This window comes from Cyprinodon variegatus, unplaced genomic scaffold, assembly GCF_000732505.1.
Source record: "Cyprinodon variegatus isolate N-32 unplaced genomic scaffold, C_variegatus-1.0 Scaffold545, whole genome shotgun sequence".
In the NCBI taxonomy this organism is placed as follows: domain Eukaryota; kingdom Metazoa; phylum Chordata; class Actinopteri; order Cyprinodontiformes; family Cyprinodontidae; genus Cyprinodon; species Cyprinodon variegatus.
The window spans coordinates 133,100-148,209 of record NW_015150998.1 but is presented as its reverse complement, the minus strand read 5'-3'; the positions used below and the strand labels follow the sequence as shown (position 1 = coordinate 148,209).

Genomic DNA, 15,110 nt, shown 5'->3' with positions numbered 1-15,110 from the left:
AGATAGATAGATAGATAGATAGATAGATAGATAGATAGATAGATAGATAGATAGATAGATAGATAGATAGATAGATAGATAGATAGATAGAATTCTCTATATTACTGTAAGTGTAGTGGCATCCCCTGGTGGGAAAACATAAATGCCTACAGTGTTGGCAGCTGAAAATGAGCAGCTGAGACCGGGACAGTTATATTTACTCCTTATTATCACTATAGTAACGTCTGACCGCATGTTGAGCCAAGATATATTTAATTTGGAATTTTGCACATCAAAATAAAAATAACTGTGTATTTTACAACATCAGAAAAATCACAGTTGACTATCAAAATATAGATTCAATTACAAGTAGGTTCCATTTTGTCATTCGTTTTCATGTACAAATTTCATTTCTATGGGCTTTAAATGAGCCTTTTTTGCAATATTGCTACACAGACTATAAATATTCATAAGCAGCATGTTGTGAAGCGATCCTAATATTACACAGCTTATTTCAAGAGAATGATTCTTAGGATTATTTAGGTAAAAACTTCTTCCCTTTTTTTTTTAAATTCAAGTTTTGCATGTAAAGATCCAAAATGTGCCAAACAATAGCTAAAACCAAACTAAATTACACCACAATTGAGCATGAGAATCTAAAACTTGATAGAACTCACAATCAAGGACTTGTATTTTATAACGGCCTCTAATCAATTCATGAAAAAAAAAATCTAAATGTTTTGTTCAGTACAAAGGTTTTCCCAACATGAATGGGATTTTTGGCAGCTATTTCCAACCAAAGGGCCACTTATAACAAGCGTGTAGTTTCACATAACAGTCAGAGCTCAAGCAGTCTCTCACTTGCACTTGTATCAGCTTGGCAGCATGCACGATATCTATGAAAACACCAAATAGCTCTAAAAGAGACACCACACATTCATCAGTTGGGGTCCATCTGTGCAGAACTGTCCTTGCGGGAAAAGTGTCTCTTGATTGAAGTAATTGTCATCAGGCCGTCGGCGTGGAGTCCCAGTCCTCTTGTCCTATGTGGGTAAGTGTCGTTTCAGCACGTCCTTGGCGTTCCCAGGCAACGTCTCTGGAAAGTTCACATCAAACTCTACCACCAGATCTCCTCTCTGTTCAGGGTTTTTAGGTAAGGGGAGGCCTTGCCCAGCTACGATTTTTCTCATTCCAGGCTTGATGACGTCAGTGATCTTCATGTGAGATGTCTTCCCGTCTATGGAGGACACGGTGACGGAGCATCCGCACAATGACTGCAAAGATGAGGGATAAGGGTATTATTGAGGATTCAGAGAAGAACAACCCTCACATGGTTTACTGCCAATAACTTGATTTAAAGAGTAATATTGTGAAAAAAAATAATAATTATAAAGGTGATTTCTATTTCTCCATAAAGGCCAAACATATGTCTCTGCTACAACACAGCTGATTCAAACTCATATATTAGCTCTTCTTCATGTCAGATATTTTACTAATCATTCATCCACTTGATTTGGGCAATATCTAAAACAAGTAACCCAATTAAGACTGATTTTGGATACCAATTCTTCACAAANCGTCAGTGATCTTCATGTGAGATGTCTTCCCGTCTATGGAGGACACGGTGACGGAGCATCCGCACAATGACTGCAAAGATGAGGGATAAGGGTATTATTGAGGATTCAGAGAAGAACAACCCTCACATGATTTACTGCCAATAACTTGATTTAAAGAGTAATATTGAAAAAAATATTATTTATAAAGGTGATTTCTATTTCTCCATAAAGCCGTGAGGCCATAATGAACAGCAGAGAGGACATCATGGTCACCTTGATGAATCAAAGGCCTAACATATGTCTCTGCTACAACACAGCTGATTCAAACTCATATATAAGCTCTTCTTCATGTCAGATATTTTGCAGATATTTTACTAATCATTCATCCACTTGATTTGGGCAATATCTAAAACAAGTAACCCAATTAAGACTGATTTTGGATACCAATTCTTCACAAAGGGGTTTACACAGTGGATCATAGCAAAAATGTATATTTTAATTCTATATAACAGTATGATAGACAGCATTGTTTTTTTATCATGATGTAGTCATACAGAGCTGATTTATTTAACAAAAAAGAGAAAAATGTATATATATATATATATATATATATATATATGTGTGTGATCCATATCCTAACTTCCCTGTATAATCTGTATATACTTTTTAATATTTATTGATTTTATAGCCTCTTACAACTACTCTCTGTTTAAAGATGCCATTAATAGTGAAAGCATACATAGTCTCTGTGCACATGTAAATAAATTTTTATATCCTTTATAGCACTTCTGGATAGATGCGAACTACATTCTGTTGCTATATACTTGTGACAGTGTAATGACAATAAAGTTTATTTATATTCTATTCTATTCTAAAATTACAGGAACCCAGCAGGAAACAAGGATGTGCCAAGAGGTAACAGAAACTGAAAGAGTTGTGATCATTTGAGCTGATAATCAATATACTAACAAGTGAGTATATTTAATGAAATAGAGTGTAGCTGTGTGGGGACATGGATCAGGACGACTAAAGCAGGAGGGCTGGGAAAATATCAAATATACAGGGGGACAAATTGTGTAAGAGAAACTAATTGAACACAGGAACAAAATAGATGCAAGAATATCACCAAACTCTGAGCCAAACTGGCTTACTGACTCACAGTCCAGAGATCATGACATCTGTTGCTCTAAATAACCTTTTCTCCAGACTTCCTCTCCTTACTGGATAAATCCACATACTAACAAACACAATATGGATTTATATTCCATGTATTCAAACCACCTCTGCCACTCTTGGTGGCCTTGGAGTTACTTTTTTAAATTCTTATTTTTTTCTAACAAATTCCAAACTTTCCTAAAGAGTAAATACAATCATCTGGGTGAGAAGCCTGAAACAAATTTAATAGAAAACATTGTAAAAATCATTAAATGTGATCTTAGAAAATAGCTTTGAATAAAGTAAATCAATTGTTTTGTTATAGTAGTATAAATAAGGCAATATGCATCCAGTTGGTAGCAAAGACTTAGTCTACCATTGCAGAAATAATTATTGCTTGTTGTCGGTTAATTACCCGTTACTGGTTTCAACCTCCACTTTCTACATTTGCTTAAATTATAATGATAGCGAACTGATTATTTTCCGAGTTTCCTGTTTTTATTTTTAAACAGCGATAAACTTTGCTGACTTGAATTATTTTACCTTTTAGACATTGCAGCCCAAAACAATTGTGAAGATGTTTTTCTTTGAAGACTTTTCTAGGTGTAAAAAACCTTTTTGTGAATTTCTAATAAAATCATGGTAAGTCATAATACACCGGTGATGTAACACTTTATAAATACACATTATTAGCTGTGTTTTGTCATTTCATGTACCACTTAGGCAGTCTCTGAAATGAATGAGTCAGAAATCTTCTCTCGTTCCTCTTTAGAACAGATCCTTCAGGTCTTTCAGCTTTTCAAAGGTCTGTTTCTTAACAGGGTTGCAATTAGGCCGACGCTTTAATCCACCTGGACTGTTGCAACCTTTACCTTTTTCTTTTTCAGCCAGTCTGCTAAAGAGATTTTGCTGCAGTTTCATCCTGTTACATGATCGAATTTTCTTATGCTGTTAAGACAGCTCCAGATTAAACTGAAACTATCTCACCTTAAAGGAGAACTTGTGGTCCTCACCTTAATAGCACCAGTTCTGACGGTCATATAGTTTTTAATTGTTTCCAGTTTTTCTGTTTAACATATACACTTTGCTCACATCTAATGAACACAAAGCCATTTAGTTTTTTTTACCTAGATTTGCAATCTTTAATTGTTCATGTGTACCCCAGTTGTATTTCTAAATCACAGCTATCAACGTCATATCGGCTATTATTTCACTGGGACTGGAAAGTAAATTCGTGTCTACTGGAATTCCCCTTCATGAATCCTATCAAACGCAGCTTTTTTTTGCCACCGCTTGCGTGCAGGGATCACACTTTAAAAAATGAAAAGGTGAGATGTAACAGCCAGATCTGAACAGAGTGGGAAGAACCACAGAGAACTTACATCGTGTGCACGTGGGTGGCAGTCACCCCTCTGCAGAAACGGCTCCCGTTCATCAACGTTGATGATCCAGATTGCATAATTGCAGAGCTAAAGTGTGAGTGGAGCTCATTCAGCAGTCTTTTTAAGCTTTCCAGGCAGACCACCTACAGTTTATTGATCATGACTAGGCTTGAAGAGTTTAAGTCGCAGCCTCACAGCCGCATGTTCTGAAACTGTGACTAATTCAGCTCCAGCTTCTATAAATATTACCATGCTCAGTCAAAGTGCTATAATAAAAACCATCTCACCTGTCTTAAACTCACACGAACTGGATACACAATGTTGGAGCCTTCCCTCCTGAAGTGAGGATGAGGTTTGTCCTTGATGACGAAAACAATGTCGGCAGGAATGGTGTTGGGTGACTCGTCTCCCTCCCTCGGGAACGTGATCTTGGTTCCCTCTTTCCAGCCCCTCTTGATCTCAATGGTGAGAATCTTATCCTCCGTCCTCATGGTCCTTCCGTCTGGATTTAGCCTTTTGCGTGATATTTTCATTTTCTTGGTGCAGCCCTGAAAGACCTCTTCCAGAGTGACTCTCAGTTCATGTATAATAGGCGGGTCCTGTTTCCGGCGCTGCTGCCCTCCGTGCCCATCCCGAGGAAAGCCGTTCAGGTTAAAGCTGGTGAAGGAGCCGAAGGGGTCGTTTCCGTCCACCTCCATGTCCTCGTCATCTCTGCCGTTCGCTTTACGGCCAAAGAACATCTCGAAGGGGTTGGAGCCGCCAAAGAAAGTGGCAAAAGTTGCATGAGGGTCTCCATGGAAGGTGTAGGTGAAGTTGGTACCTTGTCCATCAGGAGCAGGTCCATTTCCTCCTTTCAAACCTGAAGGGCAAGAAGAAAGATTCATCACACCTTTACTGTAAAAATTATAACCATTTAGTTAAGACTACACTTTATGGAATTAAACAAGCAATCCCTACATTTGATGCAGGAGAAGCTTTAGTGATTTATTCAATTACAGTAACTATTAGTCTAAGGTATGTCATGCATAATTATCTCAACCTTTCCAGCAATAATAGTTACAGTATGTAGGACCCAAAGGAATCCCAAACCTGAAAGGATGTAATAATGTAAATTCAGTGGGTTCTTGTTCACCCCAATGAGTCTCCTTCCAGAAGTGACAGTGGCTTTGTGGAAATAGTAGTTGCCTTGCAATCTGAAGAGTGTGAATGTGTGCACATTTATACGTGTGGCTGGTTGGATGTGACTGTAATGTAAAATGCTTTGAGTTCTCAGTCTGACTAGAAAAGCTCTACATTAATCATGTCTATATTTACCAGTGGGACATACTCAAAAGATCCCTTAAGGAAGGCGACCTGGAGGTAACCAGACCAGAATTGATCAATGTGGAGGAGATGCTTGTTTTTTTCTTTTTCAGATTATCTTTACTTTAAGCTAACAAATATTGCAGCTCCTTATATCTCATTCCTTTAGTCAATATCCATATCTCAGGACCTCAGATGAGAGATGAAACCTAGAAAAGTCCTCAGACCGAGGGTGTTGTTTTGGTTGAGCTCTTAGACCTCCACAGACCACAGGAACACATTATCACAAAGTGATATACTATTACAGTGGAACTAACAGAAAGTGACCATAAAGCGATAGCCATGCACAATCAGAGACGATAGCAGATGCAGTGGCTTCGTCTAAAGACACAGGCAATATGATGTGGCCTTCAGATCAGTTAAAAAGGCAGTGCTTTGGGAGCTTCATGGAAAGGGTTTCAAATCCCAATAGTTGCATCATAACCATCAGCAAAGGCTATGCAAAAAGTCACTTCGGTGGGTTAAAACATGTCCCCATGTCCCTGGTTACAGCAGGTGGAAAGCACCAGGTGTTTTCATCCAGCATCAGTGTCTAACCTAAAAGATACATTTCTGGAAGAAGGGTAGGAACTAATGTGAATGTGGATCTTACAGATAAAAGGAGGTTATTTTACAGCTCCTACAGGCAGACAGCAGATACACCTGAATGTTAGGCAGGCTGTTGTGTTTTGCTTTTAAGTACTGCTAAATATCTTGGTGCTGTTGAAAAATTGAAGCCAAGGGTAGCCTGTGAAGTAGTGGAGACTATTGTCTCACACTGGTCAATAAAACAGGTGGTTTCCATGGAGATTGAAGGTAGCAAGTTAGTTTGAGCAGGCTATCCTGAGTTTCACTATCTATTATACTGCTATGAGCTTAGTCAGCTGGACAAAGCACTTTCCTTACTGAACTACTCTCACCTACTAATCTCTATTCATTTAATGTTGCCTTTATTTTTTTTTTCTCTTCTTTTTTTTCTTTCATGTCATATTTCTTAAGAATTTGGTTATGTCTCCCCTTTGGTATTTTTGTTTTTCTATCGTTTAGTGCTCTTGTACTTTAGTATGTTAAGCAGCTGGATTTTCATCCGTCTTTCATGGAATATTCTATTTATTTGCCCTCTGTCTTGCCTGCTTTCCTTTTCAATCATCCAAATGTTACTACATTAAATAACTTTAATTTGTCTCTACTTAGTTCTGCATTTAGGTCCTCATTCAAAACTCATCATGACATCCCAAAGGTGTCTGTGTTTACATATACATTAAGTGAGTATGAAGGAATTGCAATTTAATCTAATCTAACCATGAGGTTGGACTGTACTTGTAATGAACTGATTGGAATTTAATTTGTACAGACCTGAAAAATAGATTTGGCTATTAGTTCAATCTAGCTGTAATGGGGTGAATAATGGTATAAGCTGTTTTGCAACATTAAAGTTGTGGGTTGAATTCCTTCCTGTCAATCAGCATGTTGGGTAGGGATTGTTGCTCTGGTGTAAGGTACTTTCATTTGTCTGTATGCCCACAAAAAGCACCGTATATAAACAATGCATCCTAAAAAAAGTAATTTCCCTGAGCTTGATTTCTAAGTCGTATGCAGAATGGATCAAACTGCAATGTTCCAGCTTAAAAAAATAAAATAAAAATTAAGGTTTGCTCAATAATGGAGCCCAGGCGGAAGTTCAATTGAAGAAACTCATTGCTCTCCTACATCCACCTGCGACACAGCCAATCAGCTTAGAACCTTACCTCCACGAAAGCCAATCGACATTCAAACGTCATCTTCAAAAGCCTCCGATCCGTACCTGTCTGCTCCTGTGCGCAGGCGGCGGATGCGCTGTCTGACTTCATTCAGATTCAGATGACCCCATTTCAACCCACCTCCAGCCCCTCCTCCACCATCATAGCTACAGCTTCATCAGAGTGTCATTCCTCCCGGACTCTTACTACGTTCCCTGTCTCATCTTAACCAGTCCAGCAGAAGACCGCCATGTTGAGCCTGGTTCTGCCAGAGGTATCTTTCCAACGGGGAGTTTTTCCTCTCCACTGTTGCTTCATGCTTGCTCATCATGGACAGGTTCTCTCAACCTGTGTTTTCCAACTGGACTTCCATCTTCCAGGTCCCTGAGTGAAGCTCTAGTATCAGCTCACACAGTCCACTGGATCTCCCCATAGAGCTCAGCATACTGTCTCGCTAACCAGCAGCCTACAGACTGACCAACTTCATCTGTCTCCACTCCACCACCAGTTTCAGGCCTGGGGGGGAAACAGCCCCTATTCTTTGCTCCAGTTCATGCATATCTATCAAAATTAAGTGCTATGTTTCCTGCCTAGGTCTGAGCACCAAAGACAAAGTAATTGTATCAATAAATTTCTCCTAATTGTCTTTTCTCTTCGTGTGAGTTTTTCAGATTGAATTGTTTGCATTAAAAGCTAAAGACACATTAAAACAGAGTTTGACCAGGTTTAGAAATCTGTGTTGTACTGACTACTTTAGATTTTAGGTTATGAATCTAAAGGACATGGATGCAAAATGTCATTAATATAATGGAAGCTCTCATTTATTTTGTTTTGCTTGTCTTAAAGTGTCCATGTTTTCTTTGACATAAATATTGTGCTTTGTCTTCCAGACATTTCCTTCACACCTTTTTCCTCAATGTAGGATCCAAGGAAGGTAAAAAATAAAAATAAAAAAAAAGAACCAGATGGTTAGAGTCCCCAGCCATGGCCATCTGGACCTTTTCCTTTTTTTGCACACATTCCATAGTTGTGACAAGATTATTTAGGTTTTGCCTTTTTGATTAAAAAAAGAACTTTAAAACAAACATCATAATGTTGAAAGAATGCATTTTAAATGAATCCCATGTATCTGATAATCTGATGCAATTCGACTATTTTTATAATTTCATATTATGCTCATGATGCCCTGGATAGCAGCTTCCAGGCCCTGCTGGTTGCAAGGTGCCTTGAATCAAAGCCATCTGTCTTTTACAGCCAGAAATCCAGCTCTGTAGGGGGGGTTCATTACCAATGCTGTATTTTAACAGTAATAAAATGCAAACCTTTAAAAAAACCAAAACACACACACACACACACATTACCTTCTTCTCCGTATTGATCATAAATTTCCCTTTTCTTTGGATCACTAAGGACTTCATAAGCCTCGGCGATTTCCTTAAATTTCTCCTCGGCGGCTGCGGACTTGTTTTTATCAGGATGCCATTTGAGCGCCTGTTTTCTGTAAGCTTTCTTTAGGTCATCTTCTGTTGCTCCTTTGGAGATCCCCAGCGTCTTGTAGTAGTCTCTCCCCATTTTTGTGTAGAAAAAATATAATAATCAATATAAAATGTACAAAATAAAAATGAGGAGCTCAATAGCCCCGGTTCTGTCAGAGGGCCGCTTGTTTAAAGCAAGGAGACTTGGAGCCGCAGCTTGGATCAAATCAGGACTGGATGAGGAGCTTTGGAGATCCAGACCAGGCTGTGGATCTTCTGCTATTTCATCCGTGGCTGGATGACCCGCTTTAAATAGACCACAGCTCCCTCCCATGCAGAGACGACGCTCATATCAAATTAGACACATTTAACTATTCTGCATCCGGTTAGACCTAAAATTACATCCAGGCAGAGGCGGTTCTAGATCAGGGGCGTCAGCTGACCCAATACTATACAGGGGCACAATAGGGCACCAATAAATAAATAAATAATTGGGGGGCAATTATTCATTTTAAAAAAACATCGGTACAGATGGCTTTTTTATTTATTTATTTTTTTAATGTAAAAAAAAAAATTAAGATAGGCTGCTCAGTGGCACAGTGGGTAGCACTGCTGCCTTGCAGCAAGAAGGTTTTGGGTTCGATTGTGTTTGACCCCAGCCAGAGGGCTTTCTGAATCGAGTTTGGTGACTGGCAGAACAGGGAAAATGACAAACACTCAAAATCATAAATTACTCCAAGGGGGGAAACAGTTGTGTTCTTATTTCAGCGCAAATTCTCATATAAAGATGATTTAGTATTAACCTCCAAATTCTGATCTAAAAAAGGTAGAAATAAGTAGTCCTATATTTGCCCTTAAATTGAGCAGGTAAATGAAACTATCTTCTGATGGCATGAGTATTTCCCTTTGAAATGTAAGTGTTCCCTTGAAATAATATCCACTCCATAATAGGATTGTATTTTTTTTTCTTAATCTAATTGTAAAACATTCTAAAATGTCTTACCTGCTCAAATCAGAGAAACTACACTTATAGTATAGAAAAAATAACATACATTGTAATGTTTGTAGTTTATGTTTTCAGTACTGGGGCTCTTACAGGTGTCAAGAGCTGGCCCCTGTCTAGAATCGCCCATGATCTCAGGTAGCCTACCTTTTATAGAATTGTTATTATTATTATTATTAATATTAGTGGTATTAGTATTATTGTCAAGACAATTACTAGTATGTTTAGTAATTGTGTCAATAATATAAAATGCATTGAACAAATAGTATGATATAGTGTATCATACAGTATATTAATAGTGTATTTACTCTATTTTTTATAAGTTGTTTTTTATATGTTGATGACATTAGGCAAGAGAGATCACTTCATAAGGGCATTCCATCTAGAACAATCCATTGAAATGCTCTTATGAGTTACAACATTTAATTTCCCTTTTGAATCAGTAAAGAATTTTTGAACTGAACTGATTCATTTTATTAAGTGCTTTGTTTTCTTTTTTTTTTCTGTGTCTTATTTTCTCTGGTTTTTTTTCTCTTATTCATAAAAATGACTGACCTGGTGTATATTTTGACATGTTGCCTAGCCCGAAAAGACTGTTTTTCTTTTTGACATCTAATTTTTTGAGAGTGTGTTGGTTTGTTTAATGGCTACATTCTTTTAGGATCTTTTTGTTAACTATTTATTTTTTTAGGAGAAATAGAAACAATGCACGAGATAATATAATGATAATATTGCTTTTTTTTTATTGTATTTCTTATCTAATTTTTTCTTGATTTTAGTTAAAAATATGTAATACATTTAGGTAGCCTTTTCTAAACTTTTAATATATTAGCCCTAATAAAAAGTTCAGCTATGTTTAACAATTTATTTATTTTTGCTAATAATGATAAACTTTTAAAGAATACTATTGGTATGATTATTTAAAATGATGGATGTTTTCAATTGTTTTTAATGCAGTAACACATAATTCACATTTTTGTTTTATTTAAATTTAAACTATAATAGAAGCGAAGCAGCTTTTACTTTGAAAGACAGTTTCCGGTGTAGTTGAATCCAACTGAACTTGTCTGCTCATGAAAGCCAGCGGCTGTTTCTAGAAAACAAATGTGTGTCTCGTCATTTTCTAAATGGGGCTCCTTTGCCCATGCTGGCGGAGGTAAAAGGTGATCCAAAAAGTCCCCCCGCGTCATATTTTACCTGCATGACGTCATGGTGGAAATAATCCCACATTCTCATTTCCATCACCTGTCAGAAAACAGTATGGGAACACAGCAATCTGTTTCAAATAATCTTACCTTTTAAATTAAGATTTAAAATTGATAAAAAATGAAATCCCCCATCTTTAATTTATTTAATTAGTTTTGTGAAGACTGACACAACACCTAGTGAATGAGAAATTCTAAACCTGCGAATTTTACCTGAGCCAACATCTCTTTGTGAGAAGTCAGATTTATGTCTAGTGATGGATACAATGCATCACAAACATTATACCCCATAACATTTAGTTATTTATTTTTAACGTTTTCTATATTAAAACCTCAGTCTTCAATATTTTTTATTGGGATTCATTGTGATTGATTTACACACAGCTGTCCATTATTGTAAAGTGATAGAAAATTATCCATGGTTTTTGACATATTACATATTTTAAGAGTATTTAATGCATTATTCAGCCCCCTTTACTCTGATATCCCTGGATGTAAAGCAGTGCTATGCTCAGAAATCAGTTAGAGCCCACTTGTGTGTAAATAATACTCTGAAGGTTTTTTTAAAGAACAAACATAACAATCACCAAGGAAAAACGCAGAGAGGTCAAATATAATGTTGTGGGGAAGATTAAAGCTGATTTTATGTCAGAACTCATCATTGTAAACAGCTCACAGAGCTTTTTAAATTCATTATCTGATAAAGGCTTAGGATGACAGCGAACTTAATAGCAGGCTTGGAAAGGATTGTCAAAAAGTAAAGAAGACAAAGAGATCCAAAGCTTAGAAAGAGAATCTGTCCACATGACCATTGTTACTTCTGCACTCTTTCAGGAAGGCCATATATTGATGGCCTTCAGAATAGTAAGAAAAAGCCTTTTTTGAGAGACCTGTGGGGATTTAACCCTTTTCCAGTTTGCAACAGGCCATAGAGAAGATGTGTCGGAGTAGCCGTTGAAAACAGTGCTTTCAAATCACTGGCCACCAATCACTGGCCTCTCCAAACAGGTTCATTTGATGTTCCCACTGGGATGTAATTCACCACCTCTGGAACAAGCAGTTCTCCTCTAAACCAGAGGGTGGCAGCAGGAATGTCCTACTTTAGCATTTTAAAGTTAGTATGTTAACCAAAAAGGAACAACAAAAATACAGCAGTTGTTTACGACATGATTATTCTTACCAATATACTACAATTAAAAAGGACTAAGAATTAGTTTTATATTTTTTGGCGTAGAGATTATCTCTGCAGTCATATTCTATGTAATTAATGATAAAGAACAACTGTTCAACCAATTTAATGTATGTATAATGTAGACCATAATTAAACAGAAACCATATTTAAACATGTGTGCAGCTTTATTTGCAAGAGGCTCATGAAAATCTGGTCTGTTTTCAGTGATTTATTTGGCAAATATGATATGTGGGCATTCATCTTCCCATTGGTTCATTGTGATCAGTGTAGATTGACTCTAATAAGGTTTCGGCCAACTTTTAATTTTGCGGCTGGCCACCCTTCAGTGCAGGTTATGTTTCACAGAACCGCCACTGCTTTCAAGTCAGATGGGACCAAAATTTAATAACATTTAAAATGATCTGTGAATAAAAAGCTGTTTTCACCTGACAATAACCCCACTTTATGTTGGGTTTGGATAAACCCAACATAAATATTTTTTGGATACAATATTAAAGATGTTAAGAATACGAGTACTTTAAAAATATATCTGCTATATTCTCATACATACAATTTCAGTCCTCATAACAGTAGATATACTTTGCTTTTGTTTAGTTTCTAAACTTTGGACTAGAAGTAAAAAAAGAGAAGGGAATCATTTCCAGCTCATTTTGAATGTCTACAAGTCAGAGCTGAAAAGTAGGAACTTTAGGAGAAAGGGTAGAGATGGTGCCTTCACTTCAGATAAATGGATTTTGAAACAATGCTCATTTAAACTCTAGAAGTAAAAGAATTGTATAATTCTTCAGTCTTTTCAGCCATCTGTCATGTTGGAAGCATCAGTGTCAGTGACTCAGATTGACAAACTGATAAAAGTAAAAGGCTGTGAGAAACATTGTAGAAATAAGAATATGGCAGAAACTACTCAGCCAGCTGGACAACACCACACACTCTACATAATGTTGAACCGTCAGATTTACCTCAGAGTTGCTGTATAAATGGACATTACACCAGAAACAGACTTAACACCTACATTGTATGAAAAATTTACAACAAGGCACTCTACGAGTCTTTTAAAATTCCATCTACATTACATTGTGTATTTTTATTTAGGCTAATTTTACACCTAAACTGGCCAATTATGTAGCTTTAAAATCTGCTACTGGTCATAACTGCTGCAGCTATATGTTCCTGCAGTCAAACTTCCAATATCCCTGTAAGTGGATGCCATAAGAAACTATCTGCTATAAAACAGAATACAATAAGTCTGTTTTATGTCCAGCAGTAGAAACATTTCCATTGAATCTAACATACTGATTGTGGTAGGCTACATTGCTGCCACAGCTGTTCTGAAACTCACTGACACAAGCCAGGCTGCCTTACACAGGCTATAACATATAGTGCCATTCTAAGAACACACATATTCTTAAAACAGTTAGTTCAATATAAGTAAAAATAAAAGTTTTCAATGTAAGATTCACAGCATATTCTGTAGTTATTAGCTAGCTTCATTCACTCCACCTGGATGAGCGCATAGTGAGAGTTGCAGTGTTTTACAGATTTTTGCCGTAATGCTTCATACCCAGCGTACATATGACTACAGTGGAAAGGAAAACTTCCCCTTAACAGGAAGAGACCTCCAACAGAACCAAGCTCCGTGTTAACAGCTATCTTCCTGTGGGTTTGAGAGAGCATATACAGTAAGTGAACACAAAAGCACTGATCCAGGGGTATTTTCTGAAAGGGATCCATGATTAGTTGTAACAATAGACTTGATGCGGCCTCCTATTGATGATCCCTGACAGGCTGAAAGGTACGGTCCGGTGATGTAGATTTGTATGACCAGCTAAACACAGAAATACAGATAGTTTTAAAGGGCTGTATGTTTTTTTTTTGTGCTGTTTTTCTATTATTATTATTCTTGTGGTACACATTTAAATGTGCACGGCTGCTTGTCCTGTCTTGTTTTGACAGGTTCAAATTTACCTCAAGTTTTGTTTACTACTGGATACAATGGAGCACACTGAGTTCTTGTTTATTCCTATTTTTGCTGTATACTTAATTTATAACACATTGTACTGAACATAATTGTATATATTTTGGAAAATAAACAACTTTAATTTAATCAATACACATTTTGCAGAAAATAATTATTGTTTGTAGTCTAACTGAACTCCTAATATATATATTGACCCCCACCGCCACCCCACATCTCCTTTGCCACCACTGTTTTAAAAGTATAGCTCCTCCACTGGCTACTTTCTTTAGGGATCAAGACAATGGGGTATTCTCTTGTCTCTTAGTTTATTCTCTAACATTATGCTCTCTCTGACTTTTCTCATGGTAGCTTCGCCTCATCTGTTCCTAATTGCCCCTGACACCATCCTGGAGAGAAATATCAGCTGATCCATCAACACCTTTGTTTATAGATATTGGGGATCGGCTTGTTTTTCCAGTGTAGTCCTGTTTCTCTGACTGTGACTGGCTGGATGTGCTCTCTTCATCCTCTAACATGAGAGTTGGCTCAGAACTCGTCCGCCTGGCTGTGTGTTTCCTGGACAGAGCCGCCTTCTTTCTGTATGTCTGCTTCTGTCTCCTTGAACCCCAGTCGGCCTCAGCAGATGGCTGCTCACACTGAGCCTGGTTTTGCTGGAGGTTTCTTCCTGTTAAAAGGCAGTTTTTCCTCTCCACTGTCGCTATAAGCATGCTTAGTGAGGGATTGCATCCGAGTCAATGAGTCGATGCAATCAAATGGTTTTCCATAGATAGAAAACTTTGAATCAATTTGACTGTATGATCTGGTGAACTGTAAAGTGACTTGAGATGACATGTGTTGTGAATTGGTGCTATAGAAATAAACTGAATTGAATTGAGTTGAGTTATGTAGACTATGGACTTCACAAAAAAAAAAGAAAAGAAAACTTCACAAAGACGTGTTTCTCATAAATAAAATGAAATGGATTATTTCATAAAAAATGTTCTGTTAATTCAGAATTAATTCATTTTTTGATTTTACATTATCTTGTTAATTTAGAACAACATAAAGCTTTCTTGTTTCCTTTTCTGTGAATACAATAAGCTTCTGTACTTTTTTGTAGCAACAG

General features: G+C 37.1%; 1 protein-coding gene across 1 annotated transcript; it reads right to left on the bottom strand.

The window, feature by feature from the left end:
- Nucleotides 1–245: 245 nt before the first annotated feature.
- Nucleotides 246–8,951, bottom strand: dnajb4 (DnaJ heat shock protein family (Hsp40) member B4). The gene is made up of 3 exons (XM_015391511.1): nt 8,514–8,951; nt 4,360–4,931; nt 246–1,253 (listed from the first exon to the last, which is right to left on the bottom strand). The coding sequence occupies exons 1-3, from the start codon at nt 8,722–8,724 to the stop codon at nt 1,023–1,025; spliced, it is 1,014 nt and encodes a 337-aa protein (XP_015246997.1). The 5' UTR covers nt 8,725–8,951; the 3' UTR covers nt 246–1,022.
- Between the last annotated feature and the right edge of the window lie 6,159 nt (nt 8,952–15,110).